The sequence below is a fragment of the Passer domesticus genome, chromosome 7, assembly GCF_036417665.1.
Source record: "Passer domesticus isolate bPasDom1 chromosome 7, bPasDom1.hap1, whole genome shotgun sequence".
NCBI classification, from domain to species: Eukaryota; Metazoa; Chordata; class Aves; order Passeriformes; family Passeridae; genus Passer; species Passer domesticus.
In genome coordinates, this window is record NC_087480.1 from 46,008,139 (window position 1) to 46,031,157 (window position 23,019).

The 23,019-nt window shown below is 36.0% G+C and overlaps 2 protein-coding genes across 6 annotated transcripts in view; one reads left to right on the forward strand and one right to left on the reverse strand.

Moving 5' to 3' along the window:
• The first annotated feature begins 141 nt into the window (after positions 1-141).
• TMED5 (transmembrane p24 trafficking protein 5) lies at positions 142-8,132 on the forward strand. The gene is made up of 4 exons (XM_064428284.1): positions 142-367; positions 1,902-1,999; positions 2,686-2,869; positions 5,216-8,132. The coding sequence occupies exons 1-4, from the start codon at positions 185-187 to the stop codon at positions 5,432-5,434; spliced, it is 684 nt and encodes a 227-aa protein (XP_064284354.1). The 5' UTR covers positions 142-184; the 3' UTR covers positions 5,435-8,132.
• The window catches only part of MTF2 (metal response element binding transcription factor 2), a 29,857-nt gene continuing 13,572 nt past the window's right edge, over positions 6,735-23,019 (reverse strand). For 3 of the 5 annotated variants that reach the window (XM_064428269.1, XM_064428270.1, XM_064428271.1), the window contains 9 exons: positions 22,538-22,633; positions 21,602-21,670; positions 20,659-20,782; positions 17,403-17,470; positions 16,859-17,029; positions 16,105-16,213; positions 15,878-15,936; positions 15,642-15,746; positions 6,735-14,833 (listed from right to left, as the gene is read on the reverse strand). In XM_064428269.1, the coding sequence (XP_064284339.1) occupies positions 14,479-14,833; positions 15,642-15,746; positions 15,878-15,936; positions 16,105-16,213; positions 16,859-17,029; positions 17,403-17,470; positions 20,659-20,782; positions 21,602-21,670; positions 22,538-22,633 (1,156 nt within the window). In that variant the 3' untranslated portion in view covers positions 6,735-14,478. The remainder of the gene's footprint in view (positions 14,834-15,641; positions 15,747-15,877; positions 15,937-16,104; positions 16,214-16,858; positions 17,030-17,402; positions 17,471-20,658; positions 20,783-21,601; positions 21,671-22,537; positions 22,634-23,019) is intronic. The other 2 variants (XR_010366357.1, XR_010366356.1) reach the window with 2 other exon arrangements.

A 23,019-nucleotide genomic window follows, 5' to 3' on the forward strand; every position in this document is an offset into this window, starting at 1 on the left:
GCCGGCGCTCTGGGGGCGGGAGCGGCGCGCGCCGCCGCGGTGCACTGTGGGCCGGCGGGGCGCGGCGCTGCCGGGGCGGCGATTGGTGCGGCGGGGCGGAGGGGGCGGGGCCGGGCCCGCCCCCGCGTGGCGCCCCGCCCCGGTGCGCGTGCGCGCGGGGGCCGCGCTGCGAGGCGCTGCCGCGATGGGGCCGCGGCCGCCGCTGCTGCTGCTGCTGCTGGCGTGCCTGGCGCTGCTGCCGCCGCCCCGCGCCGCCGAGTTCAGCCCCTCCCTGGACAGCGACTTCACCTTCACGCTGCCCGCCGGCCGCAAGGAGTGCTTCTACCAGCCCATGCGCAAGGAGGCCTCGCTGGAGCTCGAGTACCAGGTCGGGCCGGGCGGGAGGGGGCGTGTCCCGAGGGGAGCCGGGGTCCCGCGTCCCGCCGTGAGGGCTCTGCCCGAGCCCCGGCGCGGCGGCCCCGCGGCGCCGAGGGCAGCGCGAGCCGGGACGCGGGGCTCCCCCGAGGCTCCCCCGCCTGCCCCCGGGGCTGCCCGGGACTGGCCGGCCTCGGCAGCGCCCAGGCCACGCTGGAATTGTACACTGATAGGAGTTCAGCCGTATGGAGTTAAAAATTAACTTAGCGGCCTTTTCAATTATTCTGATACGTTCTTTTGGTGGTTTGGGGGGAGTTTTTTGTTTCTACTTTGGAGGAGCTCAGGTCGCCATCCTTTAAAAGGGCGGAATGCAGAAAGTTCAGGGTTCAACCTTGCGTTGTGGCCCTAAAGCGTAAGGAAGCTTGTGCTGATGCACAGAGCCCGTGCTTGCCTGTCTTTGTGCTGATGTGAAACACCTTTCCTCTCAGTGGTGAACGTTTTACAGAAACAGCCCAGTCTAACAGACTGTCGTTAAGATTTTGCGGTCCTTCTTGAGAAGAGTCGAGTTTCCCGGAGATGTCTGGGATGGATCTTGATCTCAGACATTTTCCCCCCTTACAACAATGACTTTTTCCCCAGTAAAATATGTTCAGTGAAGGAAGCTGCACTGAATATTCTCCCACCCTATTCCTGTGCCTAGAAATGGGCCAGGACCTGTCTCTCTTCCCCTCCATCTATTTTTCCCCTCTATTTCCCAACTAAAAGAGAAAGCTGAAATCCATGTTTTTTTTCTGATTTCTAATACTGTTACATGCAGAACAGAACAAGAATGAAAGAGAGGTGTTCAAGCTTTGTTTAGAGTCCTGTCTCAGCCAAACAGAAGTTTATTTTGCACAGAGTAGGATTTTAGTTGATCATAAGCTAAATAAATACATTATTTTAGAAAGGACTAGTGTGTATAACATAGTACTTTATTTCTGCTTAGGCATAAATTTCTTAGCATTACTGTTAACAGTAATTATTTGGTTTTCTGTTTGAATATATAGAAAAGGAGCTCTGTATATTACTGCAAATAGATTTATTTTGTACTTAATTATATTTGTGGCTAAACCATAAGCATTTAACATAGGATGCAGGTAATTCTCCAAAGGTAAACACTGTGGTAACACAAAGCAATCATTGACAGCAGCCATAGAAATGCCAGATTTAGCCATCTCTTGTTGGTATTTTTACAGCTTGCCTGTTGATAAAACTATATGCATTCTTAAAAGTAATTAGGGAATGGTTCAGTATAAGCCCAGCCTGGCAGGCTTAGATTACATTTAGTTTAAGATTCTGAAATTGCTAAAATGCTTTTAGGTTCAGCTGTTTTTCCATCTGTTTCCAGTTAATTTGATGTCAGCTCATCCAGACAGATTAATCTTTCAGATTCTTTATTTGTCTGTTCCCTTACCTAAAAACATTTGCCTTCCCTATAAATGTTGCTGTCAGCAATGCAAACAGGAGTTCAGTGGATCAGAGGTTGGTTATTTTTGTTTGTTTCACAGGTTCTAGATGGAGCAGGATTAGATGTTGATTTTCATCTACTCTCCCCAAAAGGTGAAACTCTAGTTTTTGATGAAAGAAAATCAGATGGAGTTCATACGTAAGTTTCAAATCTTCAGACTCAGAAGTGTTACATAAAGAACTTTTCTGGTTTCTTTAGCAAATATAACTAAAATGAAGGTTGAATACTTTTGATTCCTTGGTATTACAAAAGACTTTCTAATAGGACAGTTTGAGAATACCAATTTTCTTTTTATAAACACTGAATGCTTTTTACATGAATTGCGCCATGAAGTGAAGAGTATTTTTGTTTTAATGATCACTGTTCATGTTCAGTGGATAAAAATAATTATTATGGAGTTGAAAAAGGTCTCCATATCTAAAAGATCATGAGAGTCATACAAATAAAAAGCTAGAAAAGTCCCAAATTTTTCCAGTCCTTTTGTCAAAATATGTAATATTTGCTGTAATTTTACTGTACAGCATAACAATTCCACTTATTGTGTATTGCTTTGTAATGATTAGCAGTGATTCAAAATCCCCAAAAATAAATGAAAGCAAGTTGCTGTCATCATCATTTTGAGCCTTTGGAGGCAGTAGTATTGTTTTCCTGTGACTGTGTAATCTGTAAAGTGTCTTAGAGTTCTTATTTTTATACAAAAAGAAGATTTGGTTATTTCTAAGTACACGATTGTCAGTCTTAAAGGGAAGGGTGTGCTTACAAAAACTGACCTTTTGAGAACAGCACAGAAGGTGTAGTTAATCACATTCTGCTTATATACACAGAGTGGAAACAGAAGATGGGGATTACATGTTCTGCTTTGACAACACGTTCAGCACCATTTCAGAAAAGGTGATTTTCTTTGAATTGATCCTGGACAATATGGGAGAAGATGGTCAAGATGAGGAAGATTGGAAGAAGTACGTTACAGGCACAGATCTCCTAGACATGAAGCTGGAAGATATTCTGGTTAGTATTTAGTCTTTAATTCTATTTAATGTGAGAGCATTTGGAAAAAAACTCGGCGTCATGTAGCCCTTCTGCCTTGGTCTGTTGCATCATCCTGGAATGTATTCCAGGTCCATAAATTGCTTTTACTCATACAGGAAGTCTAGCACCATGGATCTCTTGTTTACACACAGAAACTTGAAGATCTTTTCAGAATAGGCCCTGCATCAGCAAGAAGAAACTGCCTAGCTTTCAGTCACTTGGTTTCCAGTTGACTTTCCTTTCTTCCTACTGCTAAAATGGAACATTCTTCCCTAGCAGCAATGAAATGAATACTTTGAGCATTATAGTATTATTTAGTCCCAATGATGTCGTTGGAATTACTGCATCATTTTTATCAATGTTTAAAGATCAAGTACTGTGTTAGCCTTATCATCACATCTTTGCAGAAGTGTGGATTACTGTTTCTATCTTCAGTAAATTAGATATTACTATATTAGATTTTTTGCCCCCAAATTTTATTACATCTTTTCAAACTAATAAACAGAATGAGAGTTAATTTGCATAAACTACAGGTTCATCTTTGCAGACATTGAGTGGTTATGTTTGCTTAAATTGTATGCTGAGCCTGTTTGATGTAGGATTCAGACCACTGCTGAGTCAAAGCTCTTATTCCCTTTATGATCATTAAATATTGAGATTACTCTAGAAGCAAAGGATTGCTTGGTGCTCCAGTACCACTGTTCTTAACGCTTGGCAGGATGCAGTAAAGCTGTTGTTTGTTTGATCATAGCTGCAGACAGTAGGTATCTTAAAAAAAACCAACCCCAAACCCCAACATCTGCACACACCTACTGAATACATCATGTAGAAAACCACAGTGTATTATGTATTGCCATAAAGGCAATGCAGATTTTAAAATAACAATGTTTAAAATATTTTATAGGTGTATGATACACTCTTAAATAATAATAAAATCAAGTACAGAATCTGAAAATCTGATCAGGTCTTTAAAGTTAGCAGCCAAGACACTTAGAAAAAAGCAAAATTTATATGTGAAGTTGTGAAGAAAATCCCACTCACACTAATCACAGAAAATGCTTAAGTGGATTTAATAGATACTTGTTTACAAACTGGTATCTTCCAAAAGAAAAAGAAATGCAGAACCTATCTTTGAGAGCCTTGAAAATCTTACAAAGTAGGTAATTTTTGTAAAGTTAAGATTAGTATCTTATGCCATTGTTTACTTAGCCAAGTATTACTTTCCCTGCAAGCTCTATGAGGACTAATATAAGCACTTAGTAGATTAATTCCTTAATGAGAACACATTTTCTGGCAAAAATAGAGAATTATGTCTTACATTTAAAGCTCTTGTGTGGTGTTCATTTTCCTTATTGTGTAACAATGAACTTTATCATCATAAATTTATTTGGCTCCCCAGAATAGCTATTTTGAAATACTTTTTTAAATATGAAACAGAGAAAATGTTACTGCTGGATTTAGCCTTGTGATTTTGGGGATTTAAAAAAATTATTAGCTTCCTCTTACTGCAAATGTTACTCTTGTCACTAAAAGTTACTTCAGGATCCATAATTACATCAAGAACATAATTCAGCACTGCATGAGATCAGCTTTTGTCAGTATCTATTATGTGGTGGATGAAACTTCAACAGATCATAGCACCAGATGTTTACTTAGTAAGTGCAGAATAAAGTGTGAATTTTGAGCTGCTGTTGTCATGGCTGGAGTGTTCATGTACTTCCCCTAATTCCAGGGTCACACTTTATGTCCTTTCTAGGACCTCCCATTTGTCCTGTTCAAGATTTATTGCCAAATGCTGCTTTTATATCAAGGCTGAAGCAGCAGTTTATAGCCACTACAGTGGAAACACCAGAAGCAGACAGGAAAGTAACTACTGCAGTTTTCTTTTGCTACAGATACAGCCCTGATGGTACTTTCCATTAAAAAAACTCTTTAATTTTATTATGCAGCAGAAAAAAACCTCTACATTTGCTTGCTACTACATAATTTGTTTTGAGACTAGCTCTGCAGATTCACTACTTCTTATTAGTCCAAAGAGATTTGATTTCTCTCTTACCTCCCTACCTATAAAAGAGAAAAAAACCAAAATTACTACGGAACACTAATGTTACATTGTCTTTTTAGCCAATACACAATAAGCAGGCTAGACAAATTAATGAAAACTATGATGATGTGTATATTTTAAAATTAAATTAACTCTTTACTTGTCAAGACATTAAATTACAGGTGATACCACAATGTTAATAATATTGTATGTGTTGCAAGCTATACATTTAATTCAGGTGGTTTTTTTTTTTCTAAAAATACTCTTTTGTTACTTACCAGGAATCCATCAACAGTGTCAAAGCCAGATTAAGCAAAAGTGTCCAGATTCAGACCCTGCTCAGAGCATTTGAGGCTCGTGACCGAAACATACAAGAAAGCAACTTTGACAGAGTGAATTTCTGGTCCATGGTCAACTTGGGAGTAATGGTGGTGGTATCAGCTGTTCAGGTTTACATGTTGAAAAGTCTCTTTGAAGATAAGAGGAAAAGTAGAACTTAATATTCATCAATGTTCATATTATGATCATAACAATATAACAGGTATGGGGGAGAGGGGAGCAATAAACTGCAGTATAGACAACAAAGACCTTTCATATTCTTTTGAACAGACAGTAAAAATCAGGTTTTTAATTCACATTGGGCTTTTTGGATGTGATAGTGCTGGTCTTGTTTGTGTTTGGGGGTTTTCTGTTGTTGTTTGTGGTGGTTGGTTGGGTTTTTTTTAAACATGAACATAATGCCTCTTCCCAAGCTCTCCCATTTTTCCAAATGCTACTAACTATTTTTTGTACTTGTAGGATTTGTTAATGATTGTTAATTCCTATCTAATGCATAGCACACTTGGTGCATATGCAAAGTAATGTTAATACAACTGTCATTATCTTCATTTTCACATAAAATTTTAAGTAGTAACTTAGACATTGGTTTAGTTGCTGTTAAATACTGAGTGGATTTACATGTGCCTAAGTTTACACTTAGATTGTAAATTACTGTCATTTTTCTTCAAAGTCACATGTTTTTTAAAATCCTTAGTTTTTGTTCTTTGGCATCATGGAGAAACACTGGGCTAGCTATGTAAGAACAAGAGATCTCTTTTTATAACAGATGACTAATATCAGCACTTTAAAAAAAGCACCATCAATGTGAAATTGAGGCAATTTTGAAAAACAATTGGAGAAAATAGATGCAATTCCTGTTCTTAAATCCTTCTGTCCTGTAGTTGCAAAATCCTGTTTTCCTTTTTGGCTGTTACATGAGACAAGTGACTATGTGGTATACAAACAAATACAGGCACACTTTAAGGTATGACTTGCAAATTCTTAGTTACTGTAACCTCATGTAATAGATAATTATTTAAAAAGTAATTTCTCATGTTTTTTTCCTTTTAATAAAGGCAGGGGATGTTCATGGTATGCCAGAACAAACATTGATTGTTGTGGTCTCAAAATCCCTCTTATTTTCCACTTTATTACAACTATGACTAATGTTACAGTCAGGTGATTTACATAGGCGTATAAAACCAAAGCTCTTCACCCAAACTTTCCCTTTTTGCTCACCCTCACAAGTCTTTCGGCAGTGTAAGTACATTCTTCTTATAATCCATGTTTCTGTACCCAGCTGTTCATCTGAATAAGGCACAAATCAGAGGAGCAGTAAGTACAGGCCTCAAGTTTTATGATCAACTGAATATGTAGTATCACTATCACTAAGACAAAGCTAATACCAAATCAAAAACTTCTAATATCTGAATAAATGGCTTTTAACAGTGTAGTGAGGGTATAGAGTTTTTGCCAAAACCCCTGGTGCATGAGAATTAACTTTTTAAAAGTAGTTTCAAGTTAGTCATTTTTACAAATGTGCCAAGTCATTGGAATTTCTTGTATAAATGTGTTAACTGCATTTTATCATAAGAGTTTTTTTTAAACTTTATTAAAAACACTTTTGTAAAAAGTGTTGTAAAAACAGTGTATGTATTAATGTTGTGCCTGTTCTGGGGTCATCTGTATGAATGGCAGAGTTGCAACTTTGAGACTTTCTGTGATTAGTGTTTTATGAATAAAAACAGGGTTAATAGATACATTGAAGAAATACGTTGTTCAAATGAAACAGATGCTAGCAAGGGCTACAGAACATAGAAACAGCACTTCAGCTTCAACTTCAAAGAGGACCTAGCAATAATATTTCTAAATAGTTTTTATAAGCAAAATAATAATAATTATTATTACAGAACATGTTATAGAGGGCTCCAAAGGCTGTTGAGCTACTTCATCTTTCTGCAAAACTGTGTCCAAAATGGGACTGTACCCTTTTAAGGTTTTGTGTATCTTAATTTCATATGATGCTTTCTATTCTAAACTGCCCAGAAGTAGAAAGCTTATTTCTGTGATAAGAACAATATCTAGGAAAAAATAATTCTTTTAGCTAGAGTAGCAAATATTTTTGTGCCACTTCCCTGTCCCTCTCCCAGTAGCACTCTACCATGTTCTCTGCCACCTTTGCTTGCATCACCATATGTGATGCTCCAAACCATCTGCAAAATGCTGAAGCAGCTCTGGGAAGCTGTGACTAAGACATCTACCTCTGCTCTCCAAGCTACTAGAGTCAAGATTTCAGCTTACAACTCCAATAAGCTCTGCCAAGTTTTCCAGGGGCGCCTTAGGGGACTGGGTTCCCCAGCTGCTCTGCTGTGCCTCTCTGTAGCTACACACCAGTGACAAAACCGTTTGGTGTCCCAGTTGCACCTGCTGCTGGATGCAGCTGCTCTGATCTCTGCTGCAGTTCAGCACCTCCCGTTACAAACAGCGATCCCTGGGAGGAGGAAAACGCAACAAGCGGCAGCAGAGTTCATCTGGAAGGAATGACTGTTCTGCAGCTAAGAGCTCTGACTGTATTTGCTCTTTGTTCAAGGTCCACTGTAGAAAATTAAAGAGGGAATAACTAGAAAAGTTCATTGACTTTGGCAGCTGCAATATGTTTATGATAGGTGAAGGATTTGGCATTCAAACTTGCAGTTAAGAAACATTGTACTTGGATTTTGAAGAGTAAATTGCTTTCCGCTGTATAAAATTTACAAAGGAGAATATAAATTACAGTTTTTTTCTTAATGGACTTTTTCTTCAGAAATAAATGTTTTAAGACTTGCAGATGTTGAATAATTATGCAAAACTGAGATTTTCAATAAATCAAGTTTAAACCTGTGCTTGTGTTGTTTGATAATAAAGGAAGAATGCTATGAATGCTGCAAAAGATCAAGGATGCTAAGCTAACAGGAAATTGAGTTTTAGTAATGCAGCTTTTTCATTTCTTCCTTGTGAAATTGGCAAATTCTGTTCTTAGTCACTGTAAATATAAACTTTGTCAGTGCAAATAATTTAAGATTTACACAGGTGTCAGATCAGAAAGACACCAACCTCTGGACTTTCTAAGAGAAAACATTTAACACACTTAACTGTATTTCAGCAGCAAACATCAACAGGAAATAGTATCACAATCTCAAGCTCACAATTAAGAAACTCATAATATAAATTACTATTCATTATTTATATTTGCATTATTCATAAAATAATACTCAAGATCCCAAGAATAAAGCTCAAAATATTGGAGCATTTTTTGGGTAATGGAGTAATGCACGACAAATCCAGGCTTGTTTACCATTTCACAAGACTCCTGAGACACCCGGGCCCATCCGGAAGCCTGCAAACCACATTGTTCAAGTAATGAAACAGGAACTTCCTTTATGCTGTGTTTTGAATCAATGAAATAGATCATGAAATGCTAAAGTACAATCTTATGTTGTCAGATTAGGCAATTAGTGGTAGAAGCAGTGATTTGACTTGAAAAAGTACATGAGTAGTAAAAATTCTTTTAAGAGCTATTTTTGGACATGGAAATAAGAAATACCTGCAGAAGTTTCCTTTCCTGATCTCTCCAAGCATGCACCCTGAGAAATGACACCTTCTGCCTCCCCTTCTCCTGTACAACACAGCACAGCCTCGTGCTCACACTGGCACGTTGTTTCTCGTGCTCAGCAGTGCAGCACGGCCTTGTTTAACTCCACTTGTTTGTCAGGGTGCAGCACATCCTCACTCCATGACCACATGGTACAGTGTTAAGACCACATTTTTAAAGATTTTACTCCAACAGTCACAGCAATTACTTTTTTTTTCCCCCTTTACAGAGGGTTTTTTTTTTAATATTTATATGGCAATCTCTTCTAAATACTCATGATCCCAAAAATTTAATTAAAACAGCCTGAAACTATGAAGACTGAGCTGTATCTGATGTCTTTAAAAACCTAGCAGTTCCTTTCCTATGTTTGAAAGAACAATTCTCCTCAAGACTTTCAGTTGAGAACTTAGCAACTTGTGTTGTAGACAGGAAACATACATCTCTTAGTTACTGCTGAGAAATGGCTTCTGTTAAGCCCTTCCTTTTCCATGCTTTTGCCCTGGCTCCAGCAGTACTCTCACAGAAATGCACTATTCATACAGGAGGAATGCTATATGAATAACACAGTACAGAGGTGAGTAAGCACAATTTACACAAATCGCTACAGAAATTAAAAATGCAATCAAAAGTTACATAACTGTTTTCAAAACCAATAATTCACATAACTGTTGATTTTTATCAAAGACAAAGATAATACAATAGTAATAAAATAATGAAAAACAACTTAGTAGTAAGCCCACCTACACTGCTGAAGTTTCACCAGAAGCATCTGAATTACATCTCTCATGCAATCAAGTGCTATAGCTGACAACAGTTAATGAGACTTGGAACTCATACTGTTCACAAACTCCTTTCTTCCATTCGTGCATACCAAGTTTCTGGAAACAATATCCATCCTCATTCTCCATCTGCCACCTGCTAAACTGGAACACAGGTGCATAAAAAAGGCACAGATTTTCCAAAAGAAAAGTTCCAGAAGCATATATCTATACATTTCAACCTTATGTAAAGGGACCTGAAATTAAACATCTAAGTCCTTTTCTTTTATGCTTAAGGCTTTCATGGAGTTAAAACCTCTCCAGTTGTTCATTAATTCCCTTTCCCACAATTTCCAACTATTGCTGATGTTAGAATTTTACCCTTAGTGCTTTCTGGTTTCTGCTATCATGCAAGCAATTTGTGAAGTTAGTTTTGCTCTAATCCATGTTATACTTAGATTAGAGCAACCAAACAACACAAAGCAGGCAACCAGTAATGATCATGAATGAGAAAAACAGGTACGTAGCAAAGCAGTAACTATCCCACTGGATGGTGACACAAGGAAATGCAACAATAGCCAAGTTCTGTGAGAATTCATTAGGGAATGGCAAAGCACAAATGAAGGACTTGGAAGTGGTGCTAACAGAAAAAACTTTATTTAGAGCAAGATATAACTATTAATTAGCTTCTTGCTTTAAAACAGGTTTTGAAGTAAATGAGGTTGTTAAGAGTAAAACTGCAGATGTCAGGCTTGGAAGGTACTATGCTGAACATTAAATAAGCAGAAGACTAGGAAACCAAAATCACATGGAAGTCAGTCAGCGCCAAACACTAAGTAGCTAACAATGGCAAGTAATCTGAATATTGTGAAATTGAGAAGCTGGAAACATAAATTAGAAGAAGAAAAACACATACTGGTGAAATAGTATCAGTAAACAGAAGATTATATGAAAAGAATGGTATGAATTCCAGCTGTACTTGAAAAATTAGTATCTGCTGGCAAAATATTTTGGTACTAATGAAAACCAGAACAATTGCTGACATTATGGTATATGGATCTCAATCCTGAAATATGTACAAACCCGATTTAAAAAACAGCAGAGATGGACTAGCTGAGAACAATAAGGAATTCAAAAATGGAAAACATTAAAACACCAAGACAATACAAAAATCTTGTTTCATTGTTGCTGAATGACAAAATTGAAGGACGGCAAAAGCATCAAATTTCAAGCTCATTCTCAGCCTATGCACAGCTTGTACTGGTATTTGTCTTTTGTTTTCCTTTCTATTGTCCTGCACTACCTTTGCTAAAAGACAGTTGCTTCCCCCTCCCACTTGCTTCAGGGACTCCAAAGGAGGTGTCACCACACCTCACCTACAGATGATCCAATTTACAAAAAAAAAAAAAGAAACAAAACAAACCCAAAACGCCAGCAAACTTTTCTACAAACATTGACAACGCCAAAGTTTAACTCATGCATTAATATTTTTCTAACTAAACCAGGATATCAATAGATCTGACACCTCAATATGGGTATTTAAGTTCAGCATTGACCAAACAAGGTTTCAATGTTTCCTAAACTCTTTTCTCCATTTCTACAAAAAGTAATTTTCTTCCATCATGCCCTTAACTGGAGTGTTATTTTTCATTCAGACAGATGTGAGCCAACTAGAGATGTGCCTGAATATATTACCAGCATAGAATTGGCAAGACTCCTCCTCTTCCCTCCGTGCACAGAACTGATGCTTCTGTCCAGTTTGTCCTTGTCACTCTGTTCTGACTACTGCTCCATAGTCGGCCTTGGTATGTTCCATCTCAATTCACCAATTTCCTTTTAAAATATAAGACTAAAGATCACTTTAGTAGGATATTCCAAAGACAAACCATTTTTCTGTTCATTAAATTATCTCCCCACCCCCTAGACAATAAAGTGCTTGTCTTCACCTTTAAAGGCCTTTTTGAATGTATTTTTCTTCATGTTAAATTGAAATATTGACCTTTATTTCATATATCATGCTTAGAGATTTTTCAAACTTCCTTCGTAATCTCACTCAAAATGCACTATGCATAGAAAAACCATAGTTTTATTCAAAATTCCTGTTGAAGTTGTATTGAGAACAATGATTTGACAAATAGTTTGCTATGATGCATATCTTACAATTCTGACCAGTACTGTGCCATTATTTCTTTGCTGTCTTGTTCATGCGATACCTATCTTTTTAGAACTGTCACGAGAGACATCTCCTATCTAAATACTACTGTAATACAAATAAAACATAATGGAAAAATATTAAATATACACAGAGAAATGGTTCTAAATCAGTGACCACAACAAAGTTGAATTACATATATTTACACACATGCGTACATACAATGATCGAGTTATACCAAAAGGAAATCATTACATACAACAACATTTGTCTTTTTCCTTTAGACACACCACTACTACATACAATGAAATTCACATAAAATGAGAAAGGCATTTGTAGGTGTGCTTTAATTACTACTCTAGCTCTATCTTCAGCAGCACTATTGCAGCATTTTCCAGTACATGACACCTTGTAACAAAGCATCCCTCAACCACAGCTGGAACACCAGTTAGTGTCTATGTGCAGGGCAAGTGTCTCCAGGACAGGAACAGGAAAGCTAGAGACTGGGAAATGATGGATGGGAGGATGCCACCAAGTATGTGCTTCACAAGAGTACAGAATCAAAACTCATTCTTCTCTCTCAAAAATACACACATTTAATGTTGGTCTTTTAATTCTAAGAGAAAAGCAATTCCAAAAATACAAACTGAACATCAGAGTTAAGTCAACCACCATAATAAAATGAAAACATTCACAATAGTTAGGTCTATGGACAGCTGAAGTTTGACAAGTATTTTCTCCCCACACCTCCCCAACTTAAGTCCCCAAGTACATTCCAATGAATCTTTATGAAAAATACTGCTGGTGTTCAGTTAGAATTAAAGGACTTGGATAAAGTGAAACAATAAAGACAAATACAGATGGTGTGAGTAAGGTTACAAAGGCTTTACATTTTGCATTATCTCAAGATATAAACATTCAAAAATTAACATGAAGTTGCTGTGTTATCAAAATATTGCAGCTATAGGCAAGGCAACATTAAATTAATAGCTGAGGGTGTGAGAAAAAACCCACACATTTTAGTGAAGGTAAACAGAAGTGGGAGTTTTTAATTAGCATTTTTATAAAGCTAATATAACCCAGCCAGCCACAAGCCGATAAAAAGCTTTCTCTGCTTCCTTTGGCTATAAGGTGACAAAAAAAAAAAAATCAGGAAAAAAGTCACCTTTTCAAGATGTTCAAGATGAGCAGAAAAAGTCAAATAACCACATAATGGAATAAATAAGTACTCACTCAAGTAGTACACTTTAAACCACTCTGTCATTTGCTAATGTTACATAATTTTATTTTGGTGGCAAACTGTAAGCATGTAAGAAAACTAACCTTATACAGTACAGTGAATAACCACCAAAGTAAAAATATTCTTCTGTTTACTCTTTGGCTAAAACCCCCTCAAAAGTAGCAGACAAAGAAAAAACATCTAATACTGTCAAGAGACTTTTTGATTTTTTTTTTTAACAAGTAAAATAATCTTACCAATTTAAAACTTGGTACATTTTATAAACACAAAAGAGGTAATGTTGTAATAAAATCAGTAACGTTACTTCAAATGGCAACATTTGTTGACCCTGTGCAATAACACACTTAATTCATACTACATTTATCAAAATATGACTGTTCTACAGGTACGTAGAAATCCTGCATGACTCCTGTCAACTTACTTTATAACTGGGACATGAAATTTACAATCAGAGTGCCACAAGAGCTTTCAAATTGTTATTTCCAATAGAATTAATTTAAAAATCTTCAATCCTGCATTATTTTTTAGCAGTTAATTCAAATGGAAAATGGAATGTAGAGCACATGAACATCAATGACTGCACCCACTGCCAGAACACGCTGCACTGGTTGGACACTTTTCCTTAGTACATAAAAAGCAACAGCACCCAATAAGCCTGAGAAGAAATGCTGCTGTGTAAATACTGGCAACTATTCCTGAAAAAAGAATTATGGGATGTATTCTCAGAAGCTGACCGATCCCATAATTTGTATTGCATAGGTCACAATCACACATCTATGTACACGCCCAGGTCTGTGTGTGCATATACACCTCTGTATATACCACACACCGCACACGCACACACACAGAATATATTAAGAAGACAATGAAGTCTGGTCACAGAGCAATTTACAGGCTCAATATATTTTTTTCTTTTTTTTTTTTTTTTTTACACTTTGTTTGAAAGAAAACTTCAGTATTTTACAGTCTTCAGTAGGTATTATATACACTGCACTTATGAAATCTAGAAAGTATTGAAATAGAAATACATTTCTGCAAACATTTGGGTAAGAAAACAAACCAAGATTTTTCAAATATTTGTGCTATCTACATAATATTTTCTCTAAATCACAATAACTGTATCCATGGAATGTTCTCTAGAAAATGTCATCTTTTTTTAAACACCATGCACATTTTTAAGCAATCGTAACCCAAAATATCCCAACCTAAAACAATCTAACAATGTTCAGATTAAAAAATTTAAGTCTCAGATCAGAATTTAAAAAGATAAGTCTTTATCACAAGAGCTGTAATGATAACAATTACATGTTAAGGCTAAACTGGTTTTGTTTTGTTTTTTGTTTTTCTTTTTAGAAACTCATTTAAAGACTATTTCTCTCGTGGCTCTGCATTATGAACTGTACTTACAGATGACAGTGCAGTGAGCATAATGTTCAGTCCTACAGTCAGGATGCAGTTGCTCCTTCCCACTCCACAAGATACTGCACCTTTCCATCAAGTGTCACCCGACGAGCCAACACACGGTATTTTTCCCCGCAAGCTATTCTACCTGCTGCACCAAAATAACTAGTGATGGAGTTCTTCAGATGATTGAGCTGTAACTCCTGATCTGCTAAGTTGTTAAGTATCTCTGTATTGAGTTCATCATACTGGTAATCTTCCTTGCTGTCATCATCTTTTACAATTTCTGAATTTTGAGTCTGGAGTGCTTTTCGCGGAAAGCGGCCTCTCCTCCTCAAATGTGGTATTGCAGCAGGCCAAGTTCTTCCTGTACGAGTCCTTTTTCTCGAGTCAGATAAACTATTGAAAATAAAACCCCACAGCATTAACTCCAAGGGAATTCAACATGTATGCTGTATCATCAGTTATTTCCATGCCAGTCATGTAATCATTTTTGTTGGTTTTCACTCAAAAAATACTTATCGCCTACAGATATGTAACTGTAAGTATGACACAGTTGGTAACAATTTCAGAACTCTAAATTAAACATGAGATTTTGAAAGCTGACTATATCAATAATGCACACAAAAATGACTCATGAAAGCACTCATGAGTGCATGAACCAGAAAGGGGAGACAAAATTGTAAAATCCACGTACATCAGTAAAAGAGAAATCTCTATTTGCTGAACTTGAGAGAGGGAAAAGTTTTTGCTTGCAGGAAGGGTGACTGTAGTTAATAATTTATTTATAAACTCTGTGCCAGATTTTTTTCATGCTCTATTGACTGTAGAAAATCACAGCATACTTAGTATTTTATAACGTGAACACACAAACCTACAAAAACAAAAGCTGCTAAAATTAATTGAATACATCAGTTCTTTTGTGACTGCTGGTAGAAAACTAAGCATAGCAAATGTTTACACAGTTTAATTCTTTTCAGTAAATGTCACTTAGCCACATATTTTACATCAAAAACAATGGTTGGTGAGCACCAGAAAATCCTCACTCCCTGAGTTGTAAACAGAACTATTCAAGACAAATTTTCACTCATCCTATTTCATTCTATTTCCCCATGCTATTTATAGAACTACTCTGAGAAAATTTTATTAACATTAATACACTGCAAGTCTTGATTCTTTACAGCAGATAGAGTAACTGAGTAGTTACCTATAATGTCTGGAAATGTTAGATGAGGTAGTTTCTTTCATACTGGCAGCACCTGTGGATTCCACATCTGAGGTATTGGATGAATGTGCAGTTCCATCAGATTTCCTGTTTTGCAAGATAACATTTGCCATGAAAAAAAATAATCTTACATTAAACACTGAGCTGACATTTCAGAAGCAAACAGATAAATTACATGATGTTACAATGTTTGATGGGAGGAATTTTTTTTAATTTACCCAACAGTGCAGGGTAATTCCAAGGCTGGGTTCTCTATCACTGGAACTGGTTCATTATCCTAAGGGAGGAAAAAAAAAAAAAAAAAAGGTACTTCAACTTAAATTTTTTCTTTATTTCATTTGAGAGCAAGGGGGGGAATATAAATTCATATTAACTTGTTATGTTTTTCTTCAACATTTATGATGCAGTTAGAAGGAAGGGAGGAAGGGGGAAGAAATATCCTTACCAGAGGAGATGACTCTGGAGTTTTGTGAATCATTTTTCTTGTATAGGGACCAGGTGGACGACCTACTGATTTTTTTTTCCCCTTTCTTTCTATACCATTACTTAATTCCCTAGAAGAAAATTTGTATTTTATTCTGTATTACTGATGATAGTTTTCACTGAATACACATTTTCCTTTGGCAATGAATATACAATTAGATGTTTATTTCTAAAACATTGTATTAAATGAGGTGATTCAGGCAAATCAAAATTTGCAGGTACAAAGCTACATGGTTTTGTCTTTACAGTAACATAACAGATTCAATGTATTTCTAGGGACATTACTGATTCCCAAATGTTGAAGAGGAATGAACAAGTGTTAAATATCATTTATTCATATGACCACTCTTGGTGAAAAACATGGCACACTTACCAATACAAGTTACTATTTCACAACATACTTCCTATTGAGAATTCCAGTTAGATTATTGCTTAAGAGATCCAGTAAGGCAAAGGTTCTGTTTCCCAAATGACAGCAAAGTTGGGATCTTTTCTATTATTCTTACTCCCAAATTTCATGTTGATTTTTTAGAAGAATCTGAATAGAAAGTTAACTACATTTGTTCTAAGACCTTGTCCTCACAAATAATCTGCCTTTACAATTAATTTTTTAAAAATACATTCTACAAAGAAAAGGCCTTTTTTGTTGGCACCAAAAAATACCCAAAGTAGCCCAAATTAACCACAACACAGCTAGAATGACTGGGTTATTTTACCTCACATCAGGGATTGGTTTAGATGACTTTCTGCCTTTAATTTTGAATTCATGTGAAGTTCCTTCTGGTTCTTTATCAGCCTTTAAAGCAGCATTCGGCGGCACAGGAGGAACTCGGATTCTCAAGCCAAACAAATGCTTCTTTTTCTTTATTTCTTTTCCAGACATAAACCTAGATGATGTTAAATTAACTGTTGAAATTCTGATGCCAGGAAAGGCAATTTTCGAAATAGGGTACATGCAAAGCAAAATGATGCAAAGAGAATATTCACTGAAATACTACTTTATTCCCCTCTTTACCCCATCGCAATTCTCCTTCTCAAAAACAGAATGTGAAGTGGAAAGAGGATGGAAGTTAAAACAATTCTTTCTCTTGGTCTGGGTCACAATCTAAATAGCTATGTAATGTTATAATTTGAAATAGAAACACTATTTAAAACTTAAAATGCTATCTACAGCCAGAGCGATTATCACTGAAGACTGTAACCTAAGTGAGATTAAATAGGCAAACAACATTTAAAACAAAAAGTACCAGTAAAACTTACATAGTCTTATAATCATTTAATGCCTCCAGGACATGCTCATATCTTTCAGATTTTGGTGTGTCTGCCAGCTGTAAAGTATTAAGAAATCATTTAACCTCTCAAATTCTTTAGTAATAGAAAGATTCCAGTTCCTCTTAGTCATTGTAACGATAGATTTGAATGTGAAGTACATTAATGAAATATTAGCTGTGCATATTAACCATAATTCCATACATTTTGTGATTTACAGCCACAGAATTAATGCCAGGATCAAGACCAGGACATAGAATGAGTTTCACTTTTAAGAAGTACAAGAATATCTCAAAAACATTTAGTATAATGAGGGAACATTACACCAGATTGCCCTAACAAGACTCCCAAGATCTCAACAACCTCCCAAGACTCCTAAAAAAACCCTTCCATATGTACTCCTAAATTAATTGAGATTGCAAACAGAGGATAACTATATAGACAAAAGAAGCTAATTATTTACGATAATTATGGCAAAATCCTGCCACAGGACCAAATTCTTATTTTTCTAATACTACTCAACTTGATACAAAAAAGAAAGGAAAACACCCAGAAAAATTATTAGAATTTAGGAAATCCCAAACCAGTAGATCTATTTTCATGACCCTTTAGCTAAGACACAGTCTAACCTCCCTCCTTTCACCAAAGCCTGAAGTAACTAGTCCCTATCAAGCTCTCAAAACATGAAATTATCTCTCTGAAAAATTGCATAAATTATTAGAGAAAAGCATAACAAGTGTGGTGGTGACTATCAATCATGGACACAACATTTAAGTACCAGAATGTAAAATTAGATTGTTTACATTTATATTGCTCTATCTACTTTTCAATTCCAGCAGAACTACCATTATTTCCAGTTGCCATGCCCGAATTTGTAAATTTATCTCTAATTACAGCTGACAGCAGTTTATAAGCTTCACTATTAATATGAATACTAAAGACAAGACTGTACAACATTTGCAGCTCAGAGAAACCCAACAAAAAACTCAGGATCAGAATTTCTAAAGAACACAATTCTCACCTAACAGGACAGAGAGAAACAGGCAAAGAATTCAATGAGCTAATAGCTAAAAATAAGTGAATAAATATACTCATAAACCCCAACTTTTAACAAATGATAGTTTGTCTGACTACCCAAACTAATGGAGGTGTTCAAGAGGTTTTAGCCAAAGAAAAACTTGTTTTCCATCTAGACCATATGCATTCTGTACAATCCATTGCTACCTAGAGGTCTTGCAACACTAAACTACAGAAAATTGCCACATATTTATTGCTTTCTAAATAACAACATGTTAAAAATTACTTGCTTACGAGTTCTCCACTATTTACTACTATCTTACCTACTAAAGCTAAAACTCTTTTCCTCTTACTCAAGTATAAACAGGTAGAGAAGGAAACTAAAATGTCATTTTTAACAGTGGTAATTTAAGGAGATAACAAAACCCCTAAATCATTACATTGTACATGTCAATTATTTCTGTGCCTAATTTCTGTTTCCCTCATTTCCCTAATTAACTGAAGTTAATCAGATTTTTCAAACCAATTTTTGCCAACTTCATGAAAGACATTTAAAATCTGTTCAGAATAAGGTATTTAAATTTCCTCAGTACAGCTTGTATGAATTTGTTCAAAATCTAGCCCTTTAAAAATGTAGCATTCAGACTTCAAATCAATAGTTCACTTGAAGGTGTAGAAATATTAAAGAATTGAAAATACAAATAAAAGAAGTGAGTTTACTTATTTTGGATCTGCCCTTTCCTTCCTCCCCCTTACATGTGTTTCAGACTGAGCATGGATGGACTGGAAGCAGAAAGGGGAAGAGCACAGAGAGGAATGAAACCTTTCAACTTCTTCAAAATGGCTTATGTGCTCCAAGTCAATGACAGCTGCACCCTTCTCACTCACTGCTCTGACCAGCCAGTTGACATGACATTATGTTGAATATAATATTAAATGAACAAACAATTTTCTACATTTCCCTCAACACTAAGAAAAACAAAATGCAAAATTAAATACAGATTACATACTTGTTAAGCTGTACAGTAAGATAGCTAAAAAATTTGTTCTATTGAAAAAATGGTGTAAGAATTACATTTTGCCTAGCCTTTTTTTTAATTCAAAGCTCAAGTCTTGATATGACAGGCTTATTGATTTTATATTGCTTAGGTAAAAGATGCCATACATGTCAAAGTAAACGAGACGTATTCATGACTCTAATTTTTAGTCATGCTTTAATGTTTGCTTAACTTTCTGTCAAACTACTGACACAGGTAGTTTAAAATACATATGTTTAGACTGGTTTCCATTATTTATGAACAACAGTTACATATTTAAACCAAGAACATACACTTGGTTCTCAAATTGTGAGTGCTAAAAAATGGAGTACAGTTGTATGAATTTACTGAAGTATAAAAGTAGAATGTACTGACAGAAAATGTCAACCCATTATATGCCATGTATTTAAAAAACCTTCAAAGTCCTAAACAATTTTCATGCACAAAAAAAGAGTATTTACTCTATTAGCACTATGCCACTTGGAACTTCAGTCACCAATTTTTGCATCTAACCTCATATGCAGAAACAAAGATCAACACTGGTCATCTTAGTTAAATATGAAGTCAGTCTACTTGAGTAAATGGATTTCCTTTACTGCTAGGATAACTGCTCAGTAATCAAATAGTTGGGAAAATAACTAGTATAGTAATGAATCAAAATAAAAATGTCTTGACAAGTAACTGAATCTGACTGCAAAAGGATCAAAAACAAACTGCATGCAAACTGTAAGAATCAGGAAAGAAGAAATCTTTGAGTACAATATTTAATACATTAATAGTGTGTTAGAGACAATGACTGTGGTCTTCATATGCAATATACTCTGCCCTCAATTCTACATTTAGATTTTCAGGTCAGAACACATGAAAATATCAAAGTAACAAAAGCATTATGAAACTAAAAGGGAATGTAGATATGCAACTGAATAAACAGCTAAGTAATGGGAAGTCACCAGGCAAGTAATTAGCTGCATAGACAACTTGAAGAAATTGTACAGTTTAGAAAAATATGTACCACTTAAAAAGCATTCTATTTCTGCAAGGAAACAAAAAGTCACTTCATTACTTGGGATTACCAGATTTTAAGGTGCTAAAGGATTTAACATCCAGAGTAAAACAGTTCACAGCTTGTCAACTTTCAGGACATGTGTATGCACTGTGATTTAGAAACAAGAAAGGGTATTCTACTTACTTACCTCACCAGGATGCAATCTATCCCAGTTTTCATTAATGTAGGCCATAAGTTCAAGCTCCGAATCAAAATATTTCTTTTTATGAATAACACTTAGGTTGTAAAGGCATAGATGTGCTATATCTACCCTAGAATATTTGAATAAAAAAACCAGAGAAAACAAGTATTTTTCTTCCAATTGCTTTCCTTTGAAACAATTTATTAGAAAATATATTAGCATTATACAGGTGGAAGAACACAAAGCCCAACTTAAAACACTCAATCCAGACAACACTATGAAGCCTCCTGTAATTTCTCTTCAAGTGATTCCTTCTGTTTTGCATCTCACTTTCATTTCTGCCTCATCTCATTCTCATGATTTTTTAACTCCAAAACTGGTCTGGACCATGGGATATGTAAGCAAGTCTGAATTCACACTTGAATGTATCGGTTCTGAATTCATGCAACTATTTTGGTGTATTAACATTTAACACTGTAATTTCCACCATGTATTTGTTAGCACTAGGTATATATCCACTAAACAGGCTCTAATTTCTATTACAGACTCGTTCCATTAAGTCTATTCAAGGAAACTATTATAAAATATATCAGGATATGTGCTCTGGTACTCACTATGTTTGACTTAGATAATACAGCAGGAATATAAACCTGCAAAAAGCACTTAACTTAGATATCTCAATCTTCACATATACAACAAATGAGTAGTCGCTTCTTACTGCACTGAATGATCCCAGGATTGAATCCCAAGAGCATGCAATCACCATATATCTCTACCCTTAAAGACCATCTTTCAAAGAAATTTATCCCTGATCATACACACAGCACGAATGACTCGGGAAACAGCTCAAGCTAACAAGATGATTTCCTTTTTAGCAAGAAGAATCAGAACACCAAAAGGAAAAGCAGAGCATATATTCAACTCACCCTTTCTTAAAATTCATACTTACCATCTCAAGGGTAAACGTTTGAGGTATTCTGGTCCAGAACTGCAAACTGAGCAAATGAACGTATAAAACCTAAAAATACATACATATGTATAGGTACACATGTCTGGGTGGTGGGTGTCCATACATACAGGGTTTTAAAACCCTGATCATGAAAAAAAATGAAAGTTAAGCAAACTAGAAATACAGCCATATAGTATTTGTGAGTCCCTTTATTCTTTATCTTACTTTAGCAACTTCTGTAATCTGTGCTGATACCTACTGGGCCAGACACAAGGTACTTCTTTGATTTCATCCTGCACCACTGTTTCATTCTGCCTGAGAAAGTCCCTCAACTTGTGACTGTATCAGTTAAGATGCTCTGTAATGCCCCCAGCACTCTCTCTTAAATGCAAAACCTGTGCACCAGTGTAAACATGCATTTTAAGGACCCATACATTCCTGGGTCCTAACTCAGTTCCTTTATACAAACATTCCAGATAAATTCCCACATAAAATTATAATAAATAATTAATGAAATGCTCTCTGATTCTCTTCTCCAATTTTCCTCTTTCATCTGCTGCAAGTGCTCCAAGTTCCTCTTAAAATAAAAGCACAGACCTCTTTTGTTTTTTTTTTCCTAACTCCTCACACATGAACAGAAGATGTAGAGTTGCACCTATTTTATAAAGCATTTCCACACAAAGTAAAGGCAGTAAGAGCTGCAATCCAGCTATCGTTGGTCACCTCTCCCACCCATCACTGCATCCTGTTCAAATGAGATGAAGAACTGCATTTTCCTGGCACCCAAACACAGGCTTCTTGTGCATTAAACTTCTACTCAAAACCCTTTTGGAAAAATACTGTTGTGTTATGGATGCCCTAATAAAAGCTCATATGTGAGACTTCCCTCACTTTTAAAATAAATACAACCAACAAAATACAGCTTAATTTTCTTACCTGTCACCAAAAAGCATTGGCTTTTGGAGGCACTGCACACAAGCCTCATGAAACCACTGTTTACATTTGCAGCACTGCAACATCTTTAGATACCAGCTTCAACAACAGAAAGAGACATAAGATGTGTTTAAAAAGTTACTGAAAATTGTTTCTTCATTATATTTAAATTAAATAGGAAGGGATCTTTTGACTCAAAATGATTTGCACAGTTTATAAAACAGTCATCTTTATGGATATTTCAGTAACATTTAGTTCCATAATAAATTACTAGGAACAACAGAGAGGAGTAATAAAAGATAGCCTAGTAAAATAATTAATTAAATCATTAAATTAAGAAAAAAAAACCTATTTCATTTACTCTGACATCCACCTTTTAATTCTCAGTAAGAATTCCATATAGGCTCCTTCTGACATGTTAGATTTAGCTTCCTTGTTACCTTCTAAAGCACAACACAACTGCATTAAGTCACAAACATTTGTTT